The 26223-nt window shown below is 36.9% G+C and overlaps 1 protein-coding gene and 1 long non-coding RNA gene across 3 annotated transcripts; one reads left to right on the forward strand and one right to left on the reverse strand.

Annotated features, from left to right (window-relative positions):
* Nucleotides 1-1046: 1046 nt before the first annotated feature.
* Nucleotides 1047-6452, reverse strand: LOC139799820 (uncharacterized). The gene is made up of 2 exons (XR_011727476.1): nt 5014-6452; nt 1047-2983 (listed from the first exon to the last, which is right to left on the reverse strand). It is a non-coding gene; the product is annotated as an uncharacterized lncRNA (long non-coding RNA).
* A 19-nt stretch (nt 6453-6471) lies between these two features.
* Nucleotides 6472-25638, forward strand: CPB1 (carboxypeptidase B1). 2 transcript variants are annotated; one of them, XM_071752206.1, is made up of 11 exons: nt 6472-6581; nt 6688-6763; nt 8141-8265; nt 10750-10849; nt 12317-12418; nt 13207-13308; nt 14715-14825; nt 14924-15014; nt 15732-15934; nt 24166-24250; nt 25414-25638. In XM_071752206.1, exons 1-11 carry the CDS (start codon nt 6511-6513, stop codon nt 25599-25601), a joined length of 1254 nt encoding a protein of 417 aa, XP_071608307.1. In that variant the 5' UTR covers nt 6472-6510; the 3' UTR covers nt 25602-25638. The 2 variants fall into 2 exon arrangements, with proteins under 2 accessions (XP_071608307.1, XP_071608308.1); XM_071752207.1 differs by lacking the exon at nt 24166-24250.
* Nucleotides 25639-26223: the final 585 nt, after the last annotated feature.

Here is a 26223-nt window from a genome sequence, read left to right on the forward strand (position 1 = left end):
CCAGCAGATCTGATTTCAGTGTTGGAAGCTGAGATTTGCAGAGAAATGTAAGCAAGAAGTGGAGATGAATTAGTAGCAAAACCCCTCTGTAACACTGGACGTGCATGGTCCCAGTGTTCGAAATACCTGCATTACAAACTAGGTAATTTTACTAGGTAATTAAAATTACAAACTAGATAATTAAAACTAGGGTTTTACAAACTGCTTCTAATCAAGTTGGTAAAAATAATAGTGTTTCAGTTATCCTGTACCAAGAAAAAAAGCAAAACAATGTAATTTAAACAGACTTGCAAGGGTGTAGTACAGTAGAATCTGGATGCTGAATTTAAATCATCTGTCTTATCTCTGATGCCTAAACATTTCCATGTATACAGACAAAAATATTTGTCAAGAATGTTGTTGGGTTTTGTTCTGCAGCTTGCTTCTTTTTTGCTTCATCAAAATCCTTTTCATACGAGTTTAATAGAGATGTGTCCAACTGAATTAATTTCCAGATAAATTCCTGACAGTTACATGATGAAATAATTTGTACTCTGTATGTTTTTCTTTGTTCCATGAAGCCTACTCTTATCTGAAAAATAACAAATTATTAATCTCTTGAGAAGTCCAGTTTTATCTTTAGTCATTGACTTTCTTCTATGAATAAAAGAATTTTTCACCTAGACAAAAATCCATGCCTCAAACAGATTTGGTTCCACACACTTCAGAAGCATGCATTTGATTTCTCGTCATTTTTTCCCTGTGATGTCTCACAGATAGCTGATACATCTGCTGAAATCAGACAGGTTCTCCCCTCAGTTTGAATTTTGTTTACTTACCATATTCACAGAGGAAGAGAGCACCAAGATTAATTCACTCAGTCTAATTTGCTGACCCATACCACTATATTGACTGAGTTCTCACTATGGTTTTTGCAGTTAGTGTGATTTAATGCCATCCAACTATATATTATTAGTCCAATTAATTGCTTTGGGAAGAATTTTATGAATACTTTTGATGAAGTACCATGAGCCTTTGGTAAAAGAAAATATTGTTACATGAACAAATTGATTTTCAGAATATCCAATTTATTTCATCAATTTGGACCTTTTGATTTGGAGTTTTTACATTAGTATTTGGGGTTTTTTTTTCCTTTTTACATGACAACATATGAATTCTAACTTCAGACTCTGATTGAAGGTAAGAAAGGAACTAATTTTAATGATGTTTTAATGTATATGCTTTTTGGGGGAGGAAGCCAGAGAATTAGCTGGAATTCTATTTGATCATAGCAGAGTTCTGCTTTCTTCTGCAGCTTGTGATTTTGGGTTACTTCAATAAATGCAAACTGAGAGAGTTTATTCATTTCTAAATGGTCTTGTTTTTCTGAAAGGACCGAACTTCCTGACCTCTGCCCAGGTATAACAGCATTTGATACAACTTGCCTCTCCACAAAGGGCATCAGACTTCGGAATAACCCAGAGCTGAAGGTAACTATTCAAGCACTAAACTTCAAACTTTATCAAGTGTACAGATGAAAAACAAGCTATACAGGAGAGGAATGTTCATGATTTACATCATCCATGAAGGCAAATACATGCAAAAAGCAAAACAGGACAATAAATTACCCAGCAACCTGTAAAAAAGAAATTTCAGCTAGGCCTAAGTGTGGTATCCAGCTGCTGTGTGCACTCTCTTCCTTGAACATTTCTTGCTGATGTTTTTTTAATGCATCCTGGACTCTCCCATTATCTATCATCTGTCTTTACTCCCATTCATGGTGATCCTGCTGTGCTGTGTTAACTCCAATATAGCATCACTATCTGGATCATATTTAGCTGGATGAAATAGGGATTCATCAGTCTGTCTAAATCCTGGTGGATGATTGCACACTGACAGCCTGATCTACCTCCAGTCCCTGCAGAACCCAGAATGGGAACTAGGGGAATACTGAGAAGGATAACTTGCTAACAACCCACATTAGATATCCCAGAGAGGCCTTAGCCGTGAGCAGATACTTCTGCTTTTCATTACAGAATAATTCTAGCACTGCCTCAGCAGCATCTGGTTCTGGCATTGCTGGAGACATTATATAGGTGCAAATGTTGTGTGGCTCGAACACCAGAAAGGAAACACCTACACCTATCAGATACTGCAAGAAGATGAGAGCTGAAAGTTTCAACTGCCTTCTATTAGGAAGAGTACTGAGCAGTATCTAGTTACTCACGTAGGTTTTTAGATTAACTTTCCCCTGTAGGCGTGATCTCTCACTACATATCACATGCTGATCTCAGTGCCTTAAAAATTGTACGGGGAAGGACCTGATGCTTTTTTTGTATCTGTAAGCTGTCACTGAGTCGTGCCAAGACCCTGCCAGCCTTACAGATGCCAGGGAATAGCCCTGAGTATGAGGGGCTTGTATGTAACAAAAAGCCCATCCCAAGGACAAGTTAATTAAGCAGAAGATGTCTATAACCAATGGATGTGAGTTCAATCCTTCTCATTGCTTCATTAAATACCTTTTTTCTCTTCGGCATTAAAGAAATTCTTGGTGCTTGGTCCTGGGAATTCTGGCACTGCCAATACCTTTATTCACTGTTTCTATTTTAGTAAATTTTAAACTTTTTTCATGAAAATAAGAACCTGAAAGTATATGCTGTATATAGCTTCTTCTAGATAGAGAAATAAAATACTTTCTAAACCCAAAGCACTCCATGTATTGAGTATATAATGAAGCTGTAATACATGCAGTCTTAGTCCCAACTACTAGAGGTCAATGGTAAAAATACGATTCCTCTTTCCCTGGAGATCCCTTAGCAAAAATCCATCACCCCCACAAAAGAACAGTTACAGGTTTTGCTGTTTGCCACCTGATGAGTCAATAGCAGAAGTATAAACACATCCAAAGTCACAAGAGCTCCCTTTTTTCACTCCATAAACTAGATCTCATCATTTCCTTTTTTTCCTCTCCTTATCCGGTTCCTTTTCACATGATAAATAGCATCTGCAAAAGTGGAAAAAAATAATAAATAAAAAAGAAGATACATACACATAGCTACAAAACCAGTAGGATATAAGCATGTCCCTGGGCACTAGAGTTGAAAAAGTCTTTGATGAATTAAAAGATGCAATATTAATAATATATAAACACAGAAAAGTAACAAGAAAGCTTGGAGCATATGCTGGACAAGCAGATTCTGCTGATCCTGACCTCTTCAAAGTACTCTTACAGGTCTTCAGAATATATCTGATACTATTCTTAAAGTATTCTAAGAGTAATACAAGTATTACTCTTAAAAATTAAGGTACATACTAACTTAACAAATAAGTGATGATAAGAGGGTCCCCATAATTCAAACACCTATAGCTGGTGTGGCACATGTTAGTATTTTGCTACACTATTTAAACAAGCATTGTTAAGATTTGGGTATTGAGGAGTTTCTCACTGATCTTTTGGAACATAATAAATGTCAAACAATATTAAGATAGATTTGCCAAGGATTGTAAGAACTGACAATATTTTGTGACTAAGAGAGTCCTAAAAATATAACTCAACAAATTACCTGATTTGTGAAATTTCTATCTATTTAATTCCCCAGAAGAATGACATTATTTATCCTCAGACTTTTGGAATTGGTTTGATAACAAATGGGATTAAAGGCTTCATAGGATAAATAATGCTTCTGAAATGCTGGAGTTGATGTGTATTTTTTCCTTTTACCAGTGTTTGCTTAGCCTCCAGAAGCTTTTCAAAGTGAAGCACCAGAACAATTCTATTTCTGAAACTGAAATGAGTTACTAAAAAAGGAATTTCAGGTGCAATATAGCCAATTATTAGCATCAACACTTTTTACAGCTTACGTCACTAAACACAAGGAATTCTCTTTGTGAGTAAAAACATCTTAGAAGACTTCACTTTGAGTCACTGAAAAAGCAAACTGCAACAAAAATGCAAGAGTTGACACTTTGTTGAGCTGTACCCATTTTCAGTGTAAGACAAAATACCTGTCCTGAAAGAAATTACTACACACTCTTCTTTTGGAAATCAGATGGGTTTGTTACTTTCTTAATTTTAAAAAAAAATAAATTAATCTTCCTTGTAAATCTTCTCAAAGATTTAGGTAATTCTAGCCTCTGCATTTGGTGATAAATAGTAAAGGCCAAGGTTTACTCAGCCATGGCCAACTGATGTGCAGTTGGCTTATAATCAGACACCAAAAAGAACAGATGGCTAAACCAAATTTAATTTGCTATTTTATTTATCCTTATGCTGCCCCTTTGTCATACAAATTCTAAACATTTATATTATACAGCTAGAAAAGCAAGACAATGTTTAGAGCTAGTTAATAAGCTAATTTGACAGTCATCAATTCTGAGATGCAAAAGAAATCACTTAAGTAATATTATGGGTTATTGTTTTTTTCTGATCTAGTCTGGGATGAAAGCAGCAAAAATTGCCATTAGAAATTACAGTATTTAGTACTGCTTGCCAGCTTAGTAGCTGACAGCAGTAATGCTGTGTCAGTCATTGTTTTGGACAAGAAAAATCCCTCATTACCTCCAACTGCATGAAAAAGCAAAGACTTTCTTAAAAGTAAACTCAAGCACTGAAACCTGACAGTCTTCTATTTCCAAGGTGTTTCTCAGTGCTTAAGAGAGAGTGATGACATCTGCAATTTGTTTGGTTACTTGTGATCATTTATTTATTGCAAGATCTGGGCTTGACCATCTTCACGTTCTTGTCTTAGCAGTGTTAATGGGACCAGACTATTTTATCTGCTATTGTGCATCTCATAACTGTAAAATCTAAAATTTTGAAGACTCCACTATTGTTTTAGAGCCTGCAGTGCTAAAAATTAGATCATCAATTGCACAGTAAGTTAAAATCTTATGATTAACGGCCACAAGGTAGAACATGGGAAGTTCCATTTAAACATAAGAAAAAAACTTCTTCACTATAAGGGTGACAGGGCACTGGAACAGGCTGCCCAGGGAGGTTGTGGAGTCCCCTTCTCTGGATATATTCAAACCCACCTGGATGCAGTCCTGTGTGATGTGGTCTAGATGATCCTGCTTTAGTGGGAGAGTTGGATTAGATGATCTCTAGAAGTCCTTTCCAACAGATAATTCTGTGATTATGTGATCTGGCAGACAATTTTGGATAAACAGGCTCAGTGAACTTTTGGGAATCTCCTTTTATGAGCATATTCATCATGGGTCATGTTTTCAAGCACAAACAGATGGTATACATATTTTAAAAATATATTTCTAAGTATTCCTCCTATAGGGCTGCTGCAGCTTTACTGTGTTAACTACAGAAGACCTCTTAAAAAAGGAGGTGCAGACTCCAATGCCACATTCTCAAGGGAAACGTTACTCAAATGGTCATTGTCATTTCAAATTTCTGTACTTTGATGTCTTTTAACAAGAGCTTAATATATATTAATTTTCTAATAATTTTTATGTATTCTATTATATGCATACAGACTTCTGCAAAATAACAGACACAGAATCAAAGAACATTTTAAACATTATCTGTGTCTGAACCCCTTGAATTTGTCTGTTCACTTAGGCATAACAGAAGACAGAACTGAGCTCATAAATTCCATTCTTTATATATTTATACACTGGTTCATTTAGAAGCTCCCAAAAGGAAACATCAATCACCTCAGCACACAGCATCAACAGACAATTAACATTACATTTAATGCCAAATACTCATTAATGAAAACTAAACAGATGCAAGTGCAGTGATGCAAATGCACTATTGTTTCACAAATAATTTTGGCACACCGTGAAAGGTAAAGCTAAAAATGCTTTTTTTATGGCTACTTTTCATCTGATCTTCTTCACAGACATGTGATGCCCACAGTAGTGCTTAAATTGAAAGATATTTACCTCTGACCCTTACATGACTAAGCTGGAGACTCTAAAAGAATCAGTGAATGTATTTTGTGGGATATATGTACAACTCTGCTGCAACTAGAAATGTCTACACCCTCTGGTCAGTGCTTTTATTCACTGTTGAGGAAAAAACAAATAATTGGTACATCCCAACTGTGTTTCCTCTTCCTTTGTCAGAGTTGGACCCCACATTATTCAGGAAGAGGGATTAAGACCACTCATACTGCAGCAACACCTGATAGACACCTACCCCTACATAAACTAACCAGTATGATAAAGTTTGTAATGTAAAAACCAAATTACTGCAGAAAAAAAATAGAATTTAATAAAAATTCACACAACAAAGGAAAATTATAAAGTAAATTACATTTACTTTCTCATATCAAAAGTTTACCCAGCTCAAGTAGCAAGATTTTTAGCCAGCTCACCTTGAGACTTTCAGCTGTTTTCACAGGTGCAGAGTAAAGCACACATCATAAACAGTATCCAAACAAAACAAGGCCATGGGAATAATCTATCGTTTAAACATTGGTCTGTTTTGGTGTATAACTGATAAGAAGCAGGACAAAACAGGTTATAAAAGCAGTGCAGAAAAACTGAAAACCTGCGATTTTTTTCATTAAAAAAATGTGGGGACTCTTGGTTCTCATAGGTGCTGCATCTGTGTCTGCTCACCTGCAGGACCTTGCCTTTGATGGGTAAGAACAGAGAGCAAGTTTTATATTTGCATAATTTCTTCTGCACAAGCAAAAGCCTTTCAACTGACTTACCTGTTTCAAATCCAATCTTTTTCTCCTCTTTCAGGCAGAAGGTGTTTCGTGTGATTCCACAGAATGATGAGCAGGTAGAACTCATCAATTTCCTTGCCAGCAACATGCAGGTAAACAACCTGGGGAAGGGGATAGATTGCATTTGAAAGAAAGATCTCTCATTCAATTTACATATATCTTTTTAAAAAGCTACTGAATTAAAGACCTAATCTTGATCTCATTCAAGTCAGCTGGACTGTTTCTTCAGGAGGAACAGGATGAGGTGATAAAATGAGAGCTATGCAAATGCATTCCAATATCTTTCTGAAAAGCCTGAATACCAAAGTGCCCATGGAAGTTATTTATAGAATAAGTTATTATGCAATGTTGTATGCAATGTGGAGTGCTTTCAAGAATGAATTAGATAAAACCCAGAAATCCCAACTACCAGAACTTTTACCACTATAGACAAAACATTTTGCTCCTGTACATAATCTAAAAATTCATACTACCAACAAACGAAACTTTTCTTTGGCCTCTAGTCTCTCATATCATCTTTTCTTCCCTGACTTTCCTTTAAAGCTTATTTTCTCTCCAACCAAGCTGCATGTTTCTTACTGACCTTGATGTAGATATATGATGACACAATGACATGAGAAAAAACAATAAAGACAGCAAATGTGTTTTCAATATTTCTCTTCAGCTTTGATGTTGTAAAATAGCTGTTGGTGAAAAAGACACCATTATCTGTAGGATGAAAGGATGGTATTTTTAACAAAACACAGATGTGGAGAACCATCAACAGGCTAGTATAGCATGCTGGAACAATAATCTATTGAAAAACACACTACTGGAATGGTGCTGCCAATATTAAGAAATACCACACTTGCTTTTAAGTGTGTATTATAAAGGGATTGTTTGTTTTCTTCTTTGAAGCAAAGGAAATATCCCTGGACTACTATTGTTACAGAAAGCAATCACTCAGGATAAATGTAGTAGTATATCCTGGAATAATCATCTCACTTGAAGACATGTAGTTTATGAATATGCCCACCAGCCCCAACTTCCTTTACATTCATGAGATGAAAGACTGAAAAGGCATTAGGCGGGCAAACCAGCTTTGCTTTCATTGGTCTTTGATAGGCACTAAATCCAGGTCTGGAAGCTGACTTCAGCAGAAGTATGTGAAATATTAATAGCACTGTTGTTTGTCCACCCTGAACTAAACATCTTCTGAAGGCAGAGGTTCCTCATACCAGCTTTAGTGAACTGAGTCTTACAGGCACTCATACAGAAAACTGTCTCTTCCAGCTCTATTATGCATTCATATAGTGTCTCTCTGCTGCTGCACTAAGAGTCCATTTCTGTCTAACGTTTATAGGAAAATATTTCCAATTAAATCTGCACAAAGAATGAAAGGTGTAAAGATACTTACAATATTCACAAGTCTGTCTAAACTCAAATTCTGTATATTTATTTGTTGATGTATTCATTTCACCTTCTTTCAGGTTGACTTTTGGCAGCCAGACTCTGCCATGCTGGTAAGGCCAAAAATGGAAGTTGATTTCCGAGTTGAAGCTGGCAAGTCTTTTGAGGTTGAAGATCTTTTGAAAGAAAGTGGAGTGGAATACAGGTAAGTCTGTCCTCACTGCTGTATTTTGAAGAAGGAGATTAAATACTGGGGAAAATGTGTTTGATCTTTTCATACTGGTCAACTGATCTTCCTGTCACAAACTTCATCCCTCGTGTGGAAACCTTCACTATGTGCAGCTTTCATATGACAGTGCTGGACTGTAGCCATTCTACATTAAAGGAGTGAGATGAAATTTTGATTGAGATAAGAGACAGGAAACAAAGACTTACTACCAGGTGAAGGCTGGTGAAAGCTCACTGCAGTACACAAGGGTGGAGGATGGAGGGGACAAGAAAGACTTCCCATGATGCAAAGTTCTAGAAAGAGACAGAAAGGCCACCATCCAGGCTTGCATGATAGTATCAGGGAAATTAAGCAAAAATGGTTAGCCCCAAGAGGGGGCTGCCCACTGAGTTCTCTAACCTGCAGAATGATAGCTGGAGGGACAAAAGAACCCAACTGATGACACACAGAAGACAGTTGCCAGGTGAAGGGCCAAGGGAGTGAGGAGAACAGATTCCCAAGACATCCTGGGGTTTATTCAAGTTACACAGCAGATCCATGGCAAGGATTTCTCTGAAAGAAGCTCTTAATTTGCTTAAATATTTCATGAGTAAATTACCCAGAAGTAAAAAAAACCTGACTTGCAATGACTGAACACAACTGTAGTACAAGTGGATGGAACAGACACTGCAATCATAGTATTACATAGATCATAGTATTGTACGAAGTAGCACTAATGGGATGGGAGGAAGAAAAGAGCAGGACCAGGCAACTGCTTATACTTTATCTCTTCAAGTCACACAAGCATTAGCTGAGAATGAGAAGTGGAGTGGGGCTGCCTGCCTTCATTGCTCCTTATAGCTCCACCTGAGCCTTGCCAATTGGCTCAGCCTACATTGATTATCAGGCTTCTTCAATGTACAGTGCAAATTCTGTCAACATCATGTACTCAGACACCAAAACTCAGTGTTAGTGGATCAAATTCTCAAGACTTCAATTGGCTGAGTGGAGAGGTTTTGTCTCTTAGCCCCATCACTGTTGCCAGCAAACTAAATGTCTTCATTGGACAACACAAAGTTCTCACTAGACATAACTTTTATGATCTACTAAATCCAAGGATAATGCATCCCTAAACTTATTTACCTCATGTTCACCACGTCTAATTTGGATGCCACTGTGGGAAAAGAATCTAAAAACATTTTAGAGAAAGTGATTTTTAGTAATGCCACTGCTCACATACAGCACAACAATTTGGTTTTATTGGAATTTCCTCTTTGGCAAAGGAGGAGTTATTATACATGTGCTAGTTTTTCCTACGATACTTATAAACTCCCTCAGGTCTGTGCACAAATCTTTTGTTTGCAACAAAGGCCATAATGTCTGCAAGGCGTCCCTGACAGACTCGAGCAGAGCGTCCTTGTGACAACTCAAGCTGTTAAAATTCCTTTGAAGTGCAGCTGCAGTGCCTGACATCACGTCAGTGTAGTCACTTGTGCTGTTTGTTCTGAAGGCTGGTGGGGTCTCACAAACTGGCCTCCTGCTCTTCTATCCAAATCACAAACAACCAAGGACATATCCTGGCTGAGTAAGATTTGTAAGAATGTTAAGACAAGCAGACAAGCACTGGAAAAACAAGAGGGATTAATTTTTTTTATAGCCAAGGTTGAAATAGAAGCAAAAGGTCCTTAAGAGTCTGCTAGACAATGAGCTGTGCTTTTGTATTAGGCCCAGGAAGGGTTGAACACAAGAGATCAAACCAATCCAGACAGAATGCTGGGGGTCTCTTGCTATTGTGTGCTTTACTTTAATAGCCCACTTCATACGCAGTAAAGTGGCCTGGAGGATAGATAGTGTCATCACAACAGAGCTGTCAAACCACACCTACATTTCTGAAGCTTGGTTTGGCAAAGAATTTCCTCAGGCAAACATCTCAGGATTGCTTCAGGGGAGTACCATGCCGTGTACTCCCTAAATTCAGGAAAAGGGCCCTTTTCCTTCTGAGGCAGAGGCAATCTGGTGACATGAGGTCAGACCAGGGCTCATTTTCTACACACACTCTGTGTCAACATTACCATTCATCCTAAACCAAACTTCACAGAATCACAGAATGGTTTGGGTTGTAAGGGACCTTAAAGATCATTTAGTTCAAAGCCCCCTGCATCAGGCAGGGACATCATCCCCTAGCTAAGGCTGCTCAAAGCCCCAGACTTGCCACTCTGGAAGTTTGTTGGTATGGAAGTAAGTAGGTAAATGCTAAGTAGGAGGAAGCTATTGCTCCCTTACCATTCTCGCAGCCAGTAGGTTCAGATTTGAACCTAATATATCTTACTTTCAAATGCATAAATCCCCTCCCCTCTGCATGTCACTTCACAATCCATGTGACCTTAGTTTCAGGAAGACACTGAAACGTTTACCTAGTGATTACTTGCCTGCTAGTAAATTGTATACTTCTCTTTACACTTTCCATGGTGCCTATTGCAGAGTTCTGATTGACAACCTGCAGGCTGCACTGGACGCCCAGTTTGACAGCAAAACTCGCACCACCAAACACAGCTATGACAAGTACAACAACTGGGAAACGGTAAAGTCTGGAAGTTAGTTACTGTATTAACTTGGCACCTTAGCCTCTGCCTTCAAAATAACTCCTGATATGCTTCCATCCTTCTTCCTTTTTCCTATTCTGTTCTACCCATTAACATGGCAACTCCTCTTCAAACTCTCCTTCCTCTTCTCCTTTATTGGTCATTACCAAGTTAAGCTGTATAACCCTTCTCCCTAGACCTATTTCATCTACCTCTTCCTCCAGAGCTGCAAAGAAACCAGCAGAAGTCCAATGACCAGGCAGACACATCTCATTCTGAGTTTGCTCTTTCCTTTTCACGCCTTCTCCCATCACCACCACTACAAAACTTGATTCTCAACCTTACTCTAGTTCCGGCTCTTCACCTTCCACCATAACCTCTCCCCTCCTCTCTCCTTTTTTCACAGCCATGATCATTTTTCCTGATGAATAATCTTGGTCATGCCACTTCACATCTTTGCATAGTTCCCTATTACCCATTGCATCACAGCTCTTATACTTAAAAGCATGATAATCTCCCATCCATGTCTCCCCTTGCAAAAATCTTTCTTTTTTTATGCCAATAATTGCAGACTAAGCACCTGTTACACTTCCAAACAATTAAATTCCTATTTCCTCTCCAAGTGGTATCTATAGATCTTATATAGAACTAATTAATTGTATTCCACCAGAACTTTCCTGAAACTAAAATCAGCCTCCTTTTTAAAGACTATTTTAAAACAAGAACAAAAGTTCTTCTGACACTACAAAGTTTGTTGGCATGCAAAAAAACCCAGCATCATGCATAATGTCAACCATGATTTCTGGTCTTCTCTTGCCAGTGTGTGTGTATCTGTCTGTTGTTTCCAGTCCTTTTCTTAGTTCATACACAATTCTTTGTAGGGTTGTGAAAACTCTCCTCTGTGCCCCTAAAGGTATCTGTAACAAAGGGAATCTGCTATAATACTAGGATAATAGAGGCTGTTATAATTGACCTCAAATAATAAATAGAACAAAGGAGATTTTCTTTCTTTTGGAGCTGGCACTGGTGAAGTGATCCTACAAGTCCCTGTAATCTCACTAATTCAAGAATGATGATAAATAAAAGAGGAATGAAACTGAAAAACTTTACTATACATAGAAGATTTAATGCATTCAATCTACTTTGCTTAAAAAGAAACAGTTCTCTTTTGTTAAGAGTATTCAAGGGTTGACAAGGTCATAACTACACAGGGTTAGCATCCAAAGTGTTTCACAATCCACCAGCCATACTCCAGTTCTGGGTTTAGATAAATTCATACTAGAAAATCTTAATTCAGACATATAACTCTAGTACAAGTAGGAATTAATTCTTGGAAATCTACAGACTGCAATAAATATTAGGTCAATTTAGATGCTCAAAAGGACTGTTCTGACTGAAGTCTGTGAATTAATTGCTCTGGGTCTAAGGACAGAGACATCAGTAAATTTGATCTCCTTATTAAACAGATTGCTGCTTGGACTGCAGATATTGCTGCTCAGAATCCAGACCTTGTCTCTCGCAGTGTAATTGGCAAAACCTATGAAGGACGATCAATCTACCTTCTCAAAGTAAGTCCTTTGATTTCTTTGTGCCAGACTTTCCCTCTATTAACCTCCACAAAATTACTATATCTATTAAAAACAACAATGCTAAGATAGTAATACACATTTTGCAGAAAAATCTAATACATGTTCCTCTTCTCCTATGTAGTACTTCTCCTATGATTCTCTCATCTTTTGTGATTTTTTTTTAAAAAGACCATAATGAATTATTAGAAGTTCAGATGTATCAATTTAAAGACATTCCTAAGAGCTATTTAAATAATTATCTACCTTGGTGTTCTCTCCATCTGTTGTTTGTAAACCTTCTAAAGGGTTTACAAACTCTAAAGGGCTCTACAAATGTCAGGCTCCTTAGCCATAGCCAAAAAACTTGTTTGTATCTTCATATTTTTTTGGCATAACTCTTATGAATAAATAAGATATGATGACTTAGGTAAAGTTGAAAAGATAAAGATTTCTTGCCCAAAATTGCATAAGCATTTAGAATAATATATCAGCAAAGCAAAAAAGATCAACACTTAGAGACACTACAGGAAATAAATCAACAGTACAGAATAATCAAATAATTGAGGAGGAGGGGAAGCTTATCTCCATTAAAAAAAATTAATTACTAAAAAGCTATTGTATCAGCTTGACTATCATGGTCAGTTACAACTGAGAGCACTACATAGTTTTGCATTTAATCAAGGAATGCTATATTTGTATAAAGTTTGATTTTTTTAGGTGAGCAAGCAGACTGACTTGTTAAAAATTATTTTGTTAAAGACCAGGGTTTTTGTTGTTTTTTTTCCTAGCTGGGAAAAAGTGGTCCCAATAAGAAGGCCATCTTTCTGGATTGTGGTTTCCATGCAAGAGAGTGGATCTCCCCTGCTTTCTGCCAGTGGTTTGTGAAAGAAGTCAGTAAGCTTAATGGTGAAAAACATTTTACAACTATGTTGAAAAAAAAAATCTTAAATCTTAGAATCAGCAGCTGGGATTTAAAACCCAAGTGAAGTACTCAAGTAAGCCATGCTGACAGAGGCCTTGGTGGCAAGTGTAATCTCAGTCTTACCAGACAGCCATGTGGGTTTGTGTAGGGAGCAGTGGAAATTGAAACCGACATCTCAGTGGAGCCAATGGGAATGTGATTTCATTATCTCCTAACAAGGCTGCAAACAGGGTGTGCTGCCATTTTTCTCTTAGCAATTCACGTCACTAGAGCTGTCATTTTCACTGTCTGGTCACTTAATTCATGCTTGCATCTGACACCAGCAGCGACCCTGCTCAGTGGATCCAAGTGTGGAGAGGCAGAAGTGCTTTAAAAGCACTTCCTTAAAAGCATCATTACTTCACTTGTGATTGCTTCTAGACAGAAAAGTAAAAAAAAAAAAAAAAAGGGGGGGGGAAATATGAGCAAGATGAACGGATATATGTACCTCCAAAAAAACCCCAAACCCAACCAAAACAACAAACCAAAAAACAAAATAAAACCTAAGAAGAAAAAAACAAAACTGCTTTTCTAGATTCTATACCCAACCTTCCCTCCTGCTAGTTACAGGACAACAGATGCCTTTCACTACAGCATTGCTCCCTGTGTTATTTTACATCTGTGTATGGCAAAAGAAACACAGGTGCAACATATTGAGAGCAAATCTGCATTCTCCCTCAACACTGATTCATATCTGTGAACACTCATTCAAAGTGCCAGGCCATGAACAACCAGGATATACAGTTTTATGACAATTTTTGTTTGTTATTCAATGTATGTGTGTAGAAAAGTGCAGGGAAATATCTGCCTCCCTCTGAATATGTTCATCCATAACATTATGACAGGAAATGTGTAAGGATGGACTTTATAAATTTTCTCTGTAATTTTGGTTATTGATGAAATTTCTCTGCACAACAGATATAAAAAAAAGGGAATAATTATTTTTTGCTTCTCACATAAAGTAAAACCAAACCTTTAAAGTGATAGGATCTAGGGAAAATATATGGACAAGAAATTTTCTGGCTTTAAACAAGAAGCTTTAAACAAGAAATCTCTTGCCAGTGACTTATTGCCCTATTCAAAATCAGCATTAGTTTACCATATAACTTGTCTACCAAAAATGAGATGCTTTCTACCAGCAGTGTGGTTTGAGTCAAGTATAAATCCACTACGAACATATAATATCACAGATCTGCCATGTCACATGGTGGAATGATCTGCATGAATTTGCCCACTACATTCCTTAACCCTGATCCAGACCCAGGCCTTTAAATACCCACAGGAGATACAGATCTATGAAGGCATCATCAGATTTTTCTGCTTTTCTTGAACTAGGCTGTTGAGTCCTATGGAAAAGACACTGCCACGACCAAACTTCTCAACAGGCTGGACTTCTATGTTTTGCCCGTTGTTAATATTGATGGTTATGTTTACACTTGGACAAATGTAAGTACATTCTTCTTTCTCAAGAAAAGTATAACTGGAAGAGCCAACTGTTAAAACTTTCTCTTAGCTTTGATCTGTGCTTCACTATTCTATTTCAGGACCGCATGTGGAGAAAGACACGCTCCAAAAATGCTGAGAGCCACTGCATTGGTACCGATCCCAACAGGAATTTAAATGCTGGCTGGTGCTGTAAGTGTCTCCTAACAATAACTGCAAGCAATCAAGCAAAGGTGGAATAGCCAGGATGCTTAGTTATAGATTTTTCCCTACCTGATGGTTGGTCCAGCTCAAGGTTGGGCAAAAGCCATCAGTATGGCAGTGGAGAATATCTTCTGTTCAATTTTGGGGGCAATTTTGGAGAAAAAAGGGCTTTGGTTACTATGGCTTTGGTTACCATCATCACTATGGCTACTTCTGTGAACATTTATATGTTCTGTGAACACACATATATGCATATATGTAAGCATATATACTAACACTTTTCTACAAGTTCAGAACAAAAAACTTCAGAAAGTTTGCTTTTGGTTGGTTTCACTCAGTGGAGAGGGGCTTCTTTAGAGAGGTTTCCAACTGTCTGGTTCCTGGGAGCATCCTAGAAATGGGGGAGATATACAAGGAGAGGGCTGTTAAGCACTGAAGCATATCAATATCCCAAATCACTCAGATAATATAGGGCTTTACATCAATAGTCATGTTCTTCCAGATATACAGACTATACAGAGAATATTTATTTAGTGCTCTGTGAAAGTTGCTCAGTGTCTAGTTAAGATGAAAATATTCTTTCCTCTGATATTGCCTAAGTGTCAGTAGGATTTCTGAGGCTTATCTACAAAAGTGGTGTAACATGATTCGCTCAACAACCAAAATTTTTCAATAAACACTCATTAAATTCACCTTTCTTCCCAGCTACTGGGGCCTCAAAAAACCCCTGTGATCCCACTTACTGTGGCCCTGCACCTGAGTCTGAAAAGGAGATCAAGGCTTTGACTGATTTTATTCGTAAAAATCTTTCTACAATCAAGGCATACCTGACGATTCACTCATATTCCCAGTTGCTCCTGTTTCCTTATTCATATACTTACAAATTACCAGCAGATTATGATGAACTGGTAAGTCTCTGTTATTTTGACATAATTAAAGAAGGAGTAAAAATCATCGCTTGCTATTTAAGTCCATCTAACCTCAGGCAGTTTCTTTAACATGTGGAAAGAATTTGTACTGCTAGTTTTTGAAAATACATCAGTCTTTTAGAGCAAGAACAAGGGGAATCATGATGGCTTCAAGACAGTTCAAGCACAGGATAAACTCAAGAGCCTTAATTAATTTCTACATGCTCAGTGAATTTGCCCCGAGCTCAGGTTTCTCTTACAGACATGCCAAAAAGAAATCCACTATGCTGTACAGCACCATCTCCTCTTGACTCAAGAGGCTGCTGTGTATGTAGTAGCTTTAACAGATTACATAGAAACACTAAGCCTTGTCAGTCAAGCTAATTTGATGGGTTGTAATAACTATGACTGAACTGGTACCAACAACAGCACATAACAAATTCTCTCCATCATTTTCCACCAAACCTCAGTTCTCACTGAAGTAAAATGGTGAAACTCCTATTGAATTCAGGGCAAGGAGGCAGTTTTTGTCAACAGCATAATCAAAAACAGTTTGATATGAAAGAAAAGTTTCAGTTCTAAGGCCTTTCTAAACAGGCTGGATTCAAACACACCTTTTATTTGGAAGAGGAGAAGATAAATGTGGTGCTTTGAAAGATAACATCTCTCTTATTCATCCTAGAGAAAGGCCACATCCTAACACAACTTACGTACAATAACAACATTCTGGAATTATTTTTTTAACTTAAAAAAAGAGTTGCACTTTATAAGGCCAAAAATCAACAAACATGAATAATAAAATTACTTCAGCTCTCTGGCATATTAGCAAGTAGAAGCTGTTGGCAGGAAAGACAACATAGCAAAAGAAAACAAACAAATTTTGATTCTCTCTCTTCCCCGGATGCTGCCAGAAGTCCAAGGCAACAACACTGTGTGTTGCTCTGCTGTGCAGGTTTGACAGATTTATGAGTGCTCCCAAATAGATGTCATGATTCTGAAGTACAAATACAAACTGAGGCCAACAGTAAAGTTTCTTATTACATTTGTTTTTACAGCTTAAAAGAGAGGATGAAACTAAGATGAAGATTTTTTTTTCTTAGTTTATATTCCAGAAATTCTAAATTGTAATTATTACAGGGAACTGAAGAAACTTGTCTTCAGTTTTTACAAAAGCTTCCCATTTCACACACTGCTGCTCAGTCTAAAACCCCTTGAAGCTGCTCTGTGTTCAAGATCACAAAGTTCACGTGTTAAAAATTTGCATGATATTCTGCTCAATTTTTTAATTGAAAGCAAACGTGATGATACATAACTAAAAGTACAGCATGTTTTTCACAGTGTTAAGTGGGAGTTCACATTTGCAACTCATTATTAAAGAAATCCTTAACAGTAAGAAAGAACCTATGTGCTTCTTAGGCTTTCCAAATATTTTCTTAATGAAATTATTATATTAGCAAAGTTATTTTCTAATACACAATAAAATTTAATGAATCACCTATACTAAGGGTATACGAATTATATCAATAAGCACTCTCCTGCCATAGAGGATAATTCTGCTATTACCATTCAGCTTAAAAAAAAAAAAAAAGCAACATTTTAGTAATGCAGACTATATATTTCTTCTCAACCATTTGATTTCACATTGTAAGTTAGTCTTTCCCACATCACTTTACCCTATATTTTAAATCAGGCACAATGATCTCACAGGGAGTTCCATTATTTTCCACTACAAAGCAATCAAAAATCTCACCACATTGACAAGGTGACCTTGTGAATGTTTTTCGTATCTTAATTAAGGGAAAATATTTCCCTTAATGGTGATCCCAACAAAAAGTCAGCAGGATCCCAGAGGTGTTCAACTTGTGCAGTTGATTTTAACAAGGGAAGACTTCTTGCCAAAAAATCCTTCTTTTGGAGAATGAGATCAGAGTATCACCCAATCAACACTGCCAATAGAAAGGGCCTAATTCACTCCAGTGTCAGTGAAATAAATAGAAAGAGTGACTTCAACAGGCTCTGGGTCAAGTTCAAAAGTGCAGCTTTTCAAATCACTTCAAATAACTAAAATACATCCATTTAAGCTGAAAAAAAAATTATTTTCAATCAACAATTGTACTTTCTTAAAATGAGATAACTGCCAAAAGAGGTATAATTTTGCATGCCAATTGCTGTGTTTTATGTAGAAAAGTTCTGTGTAGATATAAAATTTAGAGAAATGCTGAAGAACGAGTGTCTCAGCATTTAATGGAAATCGTTTGGAGGGGAAAAGGATCATAAATCATTTTGCAAATGAAGGAACAAAATTTATAGAGCCATTATCTTATCTCAGGTGTTATTTTTACTCTGACAGATCTAATAAATTAAAGGAAACACAGTTGCAATTTCTTATCTCTTTCAGTGAGCAACTGGACATATGCTTAAACAAAACCTCACATCTGCTTACCATCAGCAACATTTTGTTCCAATGTATTTAATTAAAGGTAGCATAATACCATGGGCTTTATGCTGCATTCCAATGCCTTAGATATAGAAAGGCACAAAAATTGAGTAATTTGAGATCGAAGACACTGAGCCTGCAGAAGAGAAAGATCTAGAGAACACTTGTACCTTCCTTTTCTGCAAGCATACTGGAGAGCATGTCCTTGGGGCTAAAGACTTTTTCAGTTCACAGCCTCAAAAAATCATCAGAAGGCATAAAACTGTTCTGATTTTAGTTTCTTGGGAAGAACGGGGCATTCTGAAAATTGTAGACATCCTTTATGCCCCTCTGCATTGCTACAGTAAATCAGCCCAACCTCGGAGTTACTTACTTGAGTTAGGGATCAGCACTATCCCTCAGCCACCCCCAGCACTGGGGTTTGAAATATGATGAATGTCAGGTATGTCCCTTCCTTCCCACTCTTCTCCTTAGATGCAGGAGAAACAGTGAGGAAACTCAACCCCACAGCTCACAAGGATTTTCCCAAAACTTCTTTATTCAGGGCTGTTGTTTTGTTGCCCTCCCCATGTCCCATCTCTCTTCCTCCCTCCCTCCTTCCCCAGGGTGTTGCACAAAACTTTCACTGTTATCCAAACAATACAACAAAAAATTAAACACCCAAGACAGGAAAATCTAGGTCAGGAATTTCTCAGAAGTTACACAATATTCTTGTGATGATGCCCTGAATGAAATACGTGCTTCTTTTGGTGAATCACATTTTGCCTGCTTCATAATCCTCTTGACTCATTTTTACTATCCCCTGGAGTGTTACCCTGCCACAGAACATACACTTGAATCCATTTCCTAACACCGAACATAAGCGTTAATTTTCATATTTAAAAAAATATGCTTGGCAAGACCAGTATGTCTCTCCATGTCCCAAAAATATTCTTTTTATCTTTATTTTACTATTCACATTTTATCCTCTTGCAATAAAACCCTCTTTATTTAATAATACTTTTCAAAACCAGTACAGCCTATATTTTTTTATCAGTTCGTATTTTGGCCTCAGCTTCCTATTACATTACTCTGTGCTCTCCTTATTTTCATCAAAAAAATCTAGCATTATCAATTCCTGTATTTGAATTTCTGATTGAACTCTGATTTTATAGAGTAGAGGAATGTGTGTTTTGCCCTTCCTTCCTTTCCAGGTTCAATTCCATCTCAGTTCAAAAACAAATTCAGCGCCAAGTACACGCCTGCAGCCAGCTCATACTTACTGTCAGATTAATGTATGTGTATTATTACAGTTTGGCAGGCTGCAAAATATTGTATTAATTTGCAATCCAAAATAATTTTCTAGAGAGGGATTTCAATTTGTATTACTTCAAGGCATACTGGCCTCACTGCTTATTTCTTAAACTCACCAAAATTCACCCTCTATATTGTGTTGCCCTAGCATTTAATTTCCTCTTGAGTGCTTAAAATAGGATACAGTAGAAAGTGGAGATATGCCCGGACTCTGCAGCCTGCAAGAAGAATGAATTATAAATATATTGCATGATTCTGTGAATATCAGTCTGATTATTTAAACTGATGCCAGGGAGCAATTTTTTTTTATTTCTGACTTTATTCCTGAATGTTTAAGATACACAAAGATCTATGGGTAAGAATTTTTGAACAGCAAAAATCCTCTCATCCAAGGGACTTGGACATACCAATAAGGAATTAAAACCTATGCTGCTGTTATATCTCTGCTGTTGCAAACTCCTGGTGTTTGCACAAGTAAATATTGGTGAAGTCAACTGGGAAGCATGGGGAAGAAAAGCAGTATTTGCTATTGGCCTCACAGCTCTTCCATGGAGTTTGCCACAACAGATGTCCCACAACAGAACTGTTCTGTACTGACAGTCTAAAATTGTGAAAAGGATGTTTTTAGCAGCAGCATCTTCCAGATGCTTTATATATGAACTATATATGAATCTGGCTCAAAGACAAGAGTCTCCAACAGGTGTAGGGCACATTCACTTTAACTTGGTCACACTGGAAACTCTCTCACCAGGGATCAATTCTTAAACACTCTGAGACTGCCAGAGAGAAACAGACTTGAAAAAAGGAGCATCCTACCACTTGGCTGCATTCCCTGGTCTCCTGAGGGAGTTGCTTAACTACTAACAACAATAGAACAGTGAACCAAATGACACTCTCTTGAAGGGAATCTTTCTATTGGCAAACCAAGAAGTCCAGCTTCATTTGGTTAAAGCTAACTTTGCAGATGCAACAGATTCAGGCTTTCATGACAAAGGAAGTTGAAGGTCACCTAACTAGGACATGAGACCCAGGTCAAGTAAAATGCAGTGTTCAGTCTCAGGCAAACCAGTTTCCAGTCCATTGAGGGAAGAAAGCAAGAGGTCCAGTCAGTCAGATTGTGAAGGCAAAGTGAGTTGTCCCCATGCAGCAGCTGCACAATTTAGGCATGTTAAAGTGTTTCTAAACAGCCACAATTTGCTGGCAAATCTATCCTGCTGATGCAAGAGTAAAACGAGGGAGATGCTCACAAAATTTACATATTAACACACAGGAGATGCTTAGCCTGTTAATTTATCTTGTTCAGTCGAAACTTCAGATGTGGTGAGAGAGGTCAGTATCGTGACTCATTAAAAGCTAATAACTGAAAAAATAGGTTTAAAGGTTGTGATTTATGTAAGATAATGGCAACTGAGAACACAACTCCGCTGTTTCACTGGCCCTTGTACTCTGTACACATGATCAAACAAAATATTAATAAATTCTGTGTAAACACAGATGTGTGATCAGTGCAGGCAGTACTACCTTCTGCTGAAATGATCAGTTCTGACAATTCAGCTGCAAGGCAGAATCTGAAAATCCATTTCTTCTCCCAGTTACAAGGTATTAATTTGGACTTATTTCTAAGACTTCGGGGAGACATTGCTTCTCTACTACTATTATCAGCAAGTTTTTTTCTTGCAAGAGAGGGATTCTTAACAGTAAAAAAACCCAACCAAACAAACTGCAACAATTCAGTTAATCCAGTTATGCAAAGAGATGTAGAAAATCACTCAACAGCAAAGTCAGAAAGGTCAGCATTGTTTCTCCTTGCAGTTGTATTCCAACATACAGCCTTGAAAATCCAGACCACTTCTGAAAAGTTAAATATCACTTCCTCTGTCAGAAAATGCTAGTCATTATTTATATACCTCTGCATAAATAAAAATGCATAAATCTCCATGCTATTTCCTTTTTACAGATGGGTTTGAGTAATTGTGCTACTGAAAAAAAAAACCCTCCTCATATTTTATACTCATATTTATTCCTGATGTTTATACTCACAAGTATTTAGTTAATTTTTATTATTCCTGCTGGTTTGTAATACATAATTATTATTATTATTATTATTATTATTATTATTATTATTATTATTATTATTATTATTATTAATATTCTTAAGATATTAATATTTCCTATAAAATTGTTAATTTTTTTTTTACCTTTAGATTTTAGACTTTAAATCTATCAAGAAAGCAAATGGTAGAGAGTTACTTAAAAGAAAAAAAAAAAAAAAGAGATATCAAAACTTCTGATAAAGTTTCATTTCATGATGAAGCCATAAATACTCAGTCATGTTTTTCACTTAGAAAAGGTCATTTAAAATACCACCTTGATCTCCAACCTGGAGAGCTTGAGGAAGTTATTTATTTGAATTCCAGGCTCTTAACAGCTGGAAATCACAACAGCTCTTTCTATAAATCTCTCTCTTTTTACAACTTCCTGGCCAATAATAAAAAAATCCCTCAGGTAAAAGATTTCCTGATGTACTTTTTCTGGTATCTGTTCTGATGTGATTTAAACACATAATTTGGCTGCTGACTGAAAGGAATGCCCCATTCTTCCCAAAGAATGATGTTCTATTGTCCCTACCACGCAGTTTACTAAAAAGAGCAAATATTAGTTACCAATAGTCATATCAGACTATTTACAAATTTAACTTCCACTTTACACATATGTGAAAAGAGGAAGAATCATTTTACATTTAAGAATTTGTTTAGCATTGACAGAAGACTTGACTCAATCTCAGGTGCTGTTAAAATGTGTAACTTACAAACAAAAGATGACTGAAGGAAAGATGGTATCACCAGTGGTCTCCAACCTCTACAATTCTCTCAACATGTGTTAAAACTTAATATGGATTTTATAAATATATACTTTTGGATGTATATACATATTTATACTTTTATAAATACTTATATTTTATAAATATATTTGTATTACGTTAATTAGCATTCTATATTTTATATTTATACATTAATATATATAAAGGAGATATATAACAAAATAAAATAATAGCTTGTTAAGTCATTAAAACCAATTGCCCAAAAAAACCCAATACTTGGAGAGAAATCAGCTACCCCAATTGCTCTGAATCCAAGAAATGCAAAGCAACATTCTTCCTGCAATTATTTATGCTTGGACAACAGCAAGGACAGAACCTAAACCCCACACCTAGGTACAGTCAGTATTATAGGTGGAAAGACAAACTTCTAATACTTTTTGGTCTGTCTTGTTTAAATATTCTTGATGTGCTAAATGACCACAAATTCCTACAGCAAATTCCCATAATTCTAGGATTTTCCAAATGCAACATGGGGAAGGCACTGGCACTTCTGCAATAAAGTAGGCTGCCAGTGCTAATGCAAACATAGTGTGATGCTGAGAAAGCTCTCTTACTTAACTAAGATTTTCTAAACCCATTGGCCAATATACCTTTGAGTAATTCATAGGAATGCCTGAAGCATAAGGATGAACAGAGTGTATTTTACAATTTATCTTCCACTGGGAAGTAAGCCAGCATATAACCTACAGAGAAAGAAAAAGTTTGAGGAAATTCCTGGAATAGTAAGCCATTCAGCTGAGAGCTATAAAGAAAGATTCGGCAACCCATTGTTTATTCTTAGACAGAACATCTGCTTTCAAAAATCATTCATATTTATCATCTGTTAGTTTTCATATTTTATTACCAACATGCTGTATAATGAAGAAGTGGAAAAGCCACCCATTCCAAAGAAAAGTCTGTAATTTTCCTTAATGCAAGGGAAAACAAAGCATACAAAGCTTCATGGTACTACTGATGGGCCTGATCCAACCCTCACTGAAATCAGTGGGAGTTGAATGAGTCCCTCTGTGCACAGGAAATTAATTGAAATTAATGAGACTACATATGGTTCCAAAGTAATTTATGCCTTTTTCTGGCTGTTAATATTTACAAGACCTTAATCTGTTTCCATTTGTATCAGTGTTCAGCTTCACTGACTAAGCTGACTCTACTCTGAATTTATAGCTGCATGAATAAAAGGAAAAGAAAGGCTATAGTATGTTCCCAGTTTACTGTACCAAGTTATAACTATTTGTGAAGGTTCACTTATCTCTAAAGAAGATCCTTATTTAGGTTTAACTTTGTACAAGTTTATTCTAAGTATAGAAAATCCTGTTACCTATTGGCCCCTTACCTATCCAAGCTACAGCAGACTACACAACAGGCTGACTACCAAGAGAACACACAGACCAGACGCCTCCATCAGAGCTTGGAGAAAAAGCTCTTTACTGACAAACTCTTTTCACAACAACAGGACAAGCTATGCCTTGTCAGCTACTGATATGTTGACATTCTGAGAGGTGAACAGTTTTAAATTAAAAACTGCTCAAGCTTGGCTTTTCACTTTATTCACCATGTACTTGCTTATATTCACTCACAAAGCTTCTGAAAATCTGCATTATAATTCCTCTTTTCTTACAGAATTCCATTGCTGGTGCTGCATCCAAAGAGGTGGCCAGTTTGTATAAAACCAAATATAAATACGGCCCAGGAGCTAAAACTATCTGTAAGTCTGCTTCCCATCTATGCTAAGTGCAAGCAAGACCATCAAATGTAGTTTTTGGTGATTCTTGCTCCTCTTCCTAACCAGTCCCCTTCTTTCTTTGCTTGCACATACTCAGATGTATATATGGAATCTCTCATTTCTAAAATATGGGATGATGTATTCCTGAAGGATTCTAGGGAGTATGTAACCCCCTGGAGGGCAAAGTGATGTGATAAAGTGTTTAGCAACTCATGTACATTGCATGAATTCCTAAATCATACACAGCTTATATTTAAACATAAAGATCTTGACCTGGGATTTTCTGCATTTCCAGCATCTGCAAAGCAAAGAGAAAAGACAATGTGAACCCAAAATAATAGCTTCAACTACACTAGCTACACAGATGTCTTTTACTTTGCATTATAATCTGAGAAACAGACTAATTACAATTTCATTCTTGTACCCTTCTTGGGAACCCAGCTGTCAGGATATGGCCTTTGCAGTGTCAAAAGCTGAACTGAGGTTGCCTTGTCTAGATTTCTAGAACTTCAATATCTCCTATATCTCTTTTACCTATTTCTCTTTCCTTAAGAAGTTTTTAAAAACTTTGAAAAAAATCTTTCTCATTTTTAGAGTATTTATGGAAAATTTTCCTTTAAAAATGTTTTGGTGATGTTTACGAATCCTGGAGGCTCCATCCTTATGGAAAGAGACAGCCTTCATCATATCAAAGTACTAGAAAGGGAAGAAACCATTTGTCCAGAAGAAAAAGATGAAAGTGATATCCCATCTCTGCAGTTTTTTCAGATCTCTATGAACCTCAAAAAGCTACCCAGTGTGAGGGTATTTGCTTCTGCTACCAAATCTTTCTAAACAACCCCATTCAAACATGCCATTCTCCTGTTCCTTAGACATTGCTCCTATGGCCTCCCCAGAGCACTGACAGAGAGCAATTCAGCTTCTCTACATTTGCTTGCATGAATCAACTTGAATGAAGCTCACAAACGTCCTGAAAACACAAAAGTTTTTCCATAAGCAGGAGAAATCAACTAATTCACAGAATATTCCATTTTATCAATCTTTTTCTGCATTTCTAGCTACGGGTCTTGATTCAAAAGTGTATCACATTTCAATGTGCAGCCACACTTTTCCACTTAAGCTTTATTTTATTTCTTTATCAACAGATCCTGCTGCAGGGGGCTCTGACGACTGGGCTTATGATCAAGGCATCAAGTACTCTTTCACTTTTGAGCTCCGAGACACAGGCAGATATGGTTTTCTTCTCCCTGAATCTCAGATAAAGCCAACCTGTGAAGAGACCCTACTTGCCGTTAAATATATTGCCAATTATGTCCTTGAGCACTTGTATTAGAATAGAGCTCTAAAAACTATTAAAGGTTTTATTCAAAGATGCCTTCCTTTTCATTCTTCCCTAACAATACATTTTTATTTCTCTTTACTTAATGCTCCTAGTAATATCCTTAGTCCATCATAGGTCAGTAAAACTGCAAGTTTGTAAAGAGAAGCTAGATCTTTTATTAAGGTAACTGATACAGTTGGAGGTGGTGGTGTCTAAAAAGAAAGAGCACAAGCATCTTAATCAACTTAGGATAAAGGTTGCCTTAATGTTAAGAATTATTCTAATTCTAACCAGAGCAGACAGGCAGAGCATTACAATTTATACAGCCTGAAAGCTAAACAGAAGGAAATCAGCTAGATTATTTCAATCAATTTCATCCACCCATTCATTACCTTAATAGCAACAGTAGCGAGGAACATTTCACATCATACACATCTGAAACAATGTCAGCTATGATATTCTCCAGTGAATTTTCTAAAAACCCACCCTGGATCTGCGCCATCACTGAAAACTAGTTTGGATCTGAGGTCACTCCTTGTCAAATCTGATTTCGGTGCAGAAGCTTATAATTTCTCTTAAAGACCAAGACTTGATTCAAATCATGCTATAAACTCCCCTGCATTCAAGGCTCTCA

This window comes from Heliangelus exortis, chromosome 9 (genome assembly GCF_036169615.1).
Source record: "Heliangelus exortis chromosome 9, bHelExo1.hap1, whole genome shotgun sequence".
Classification (NCBI taxonomy): Eukaryota; Metazoa; Chordata; class Aves; order Apodiformes; family Trochilidae; genus Heliangelus; species Heliangelus exortis.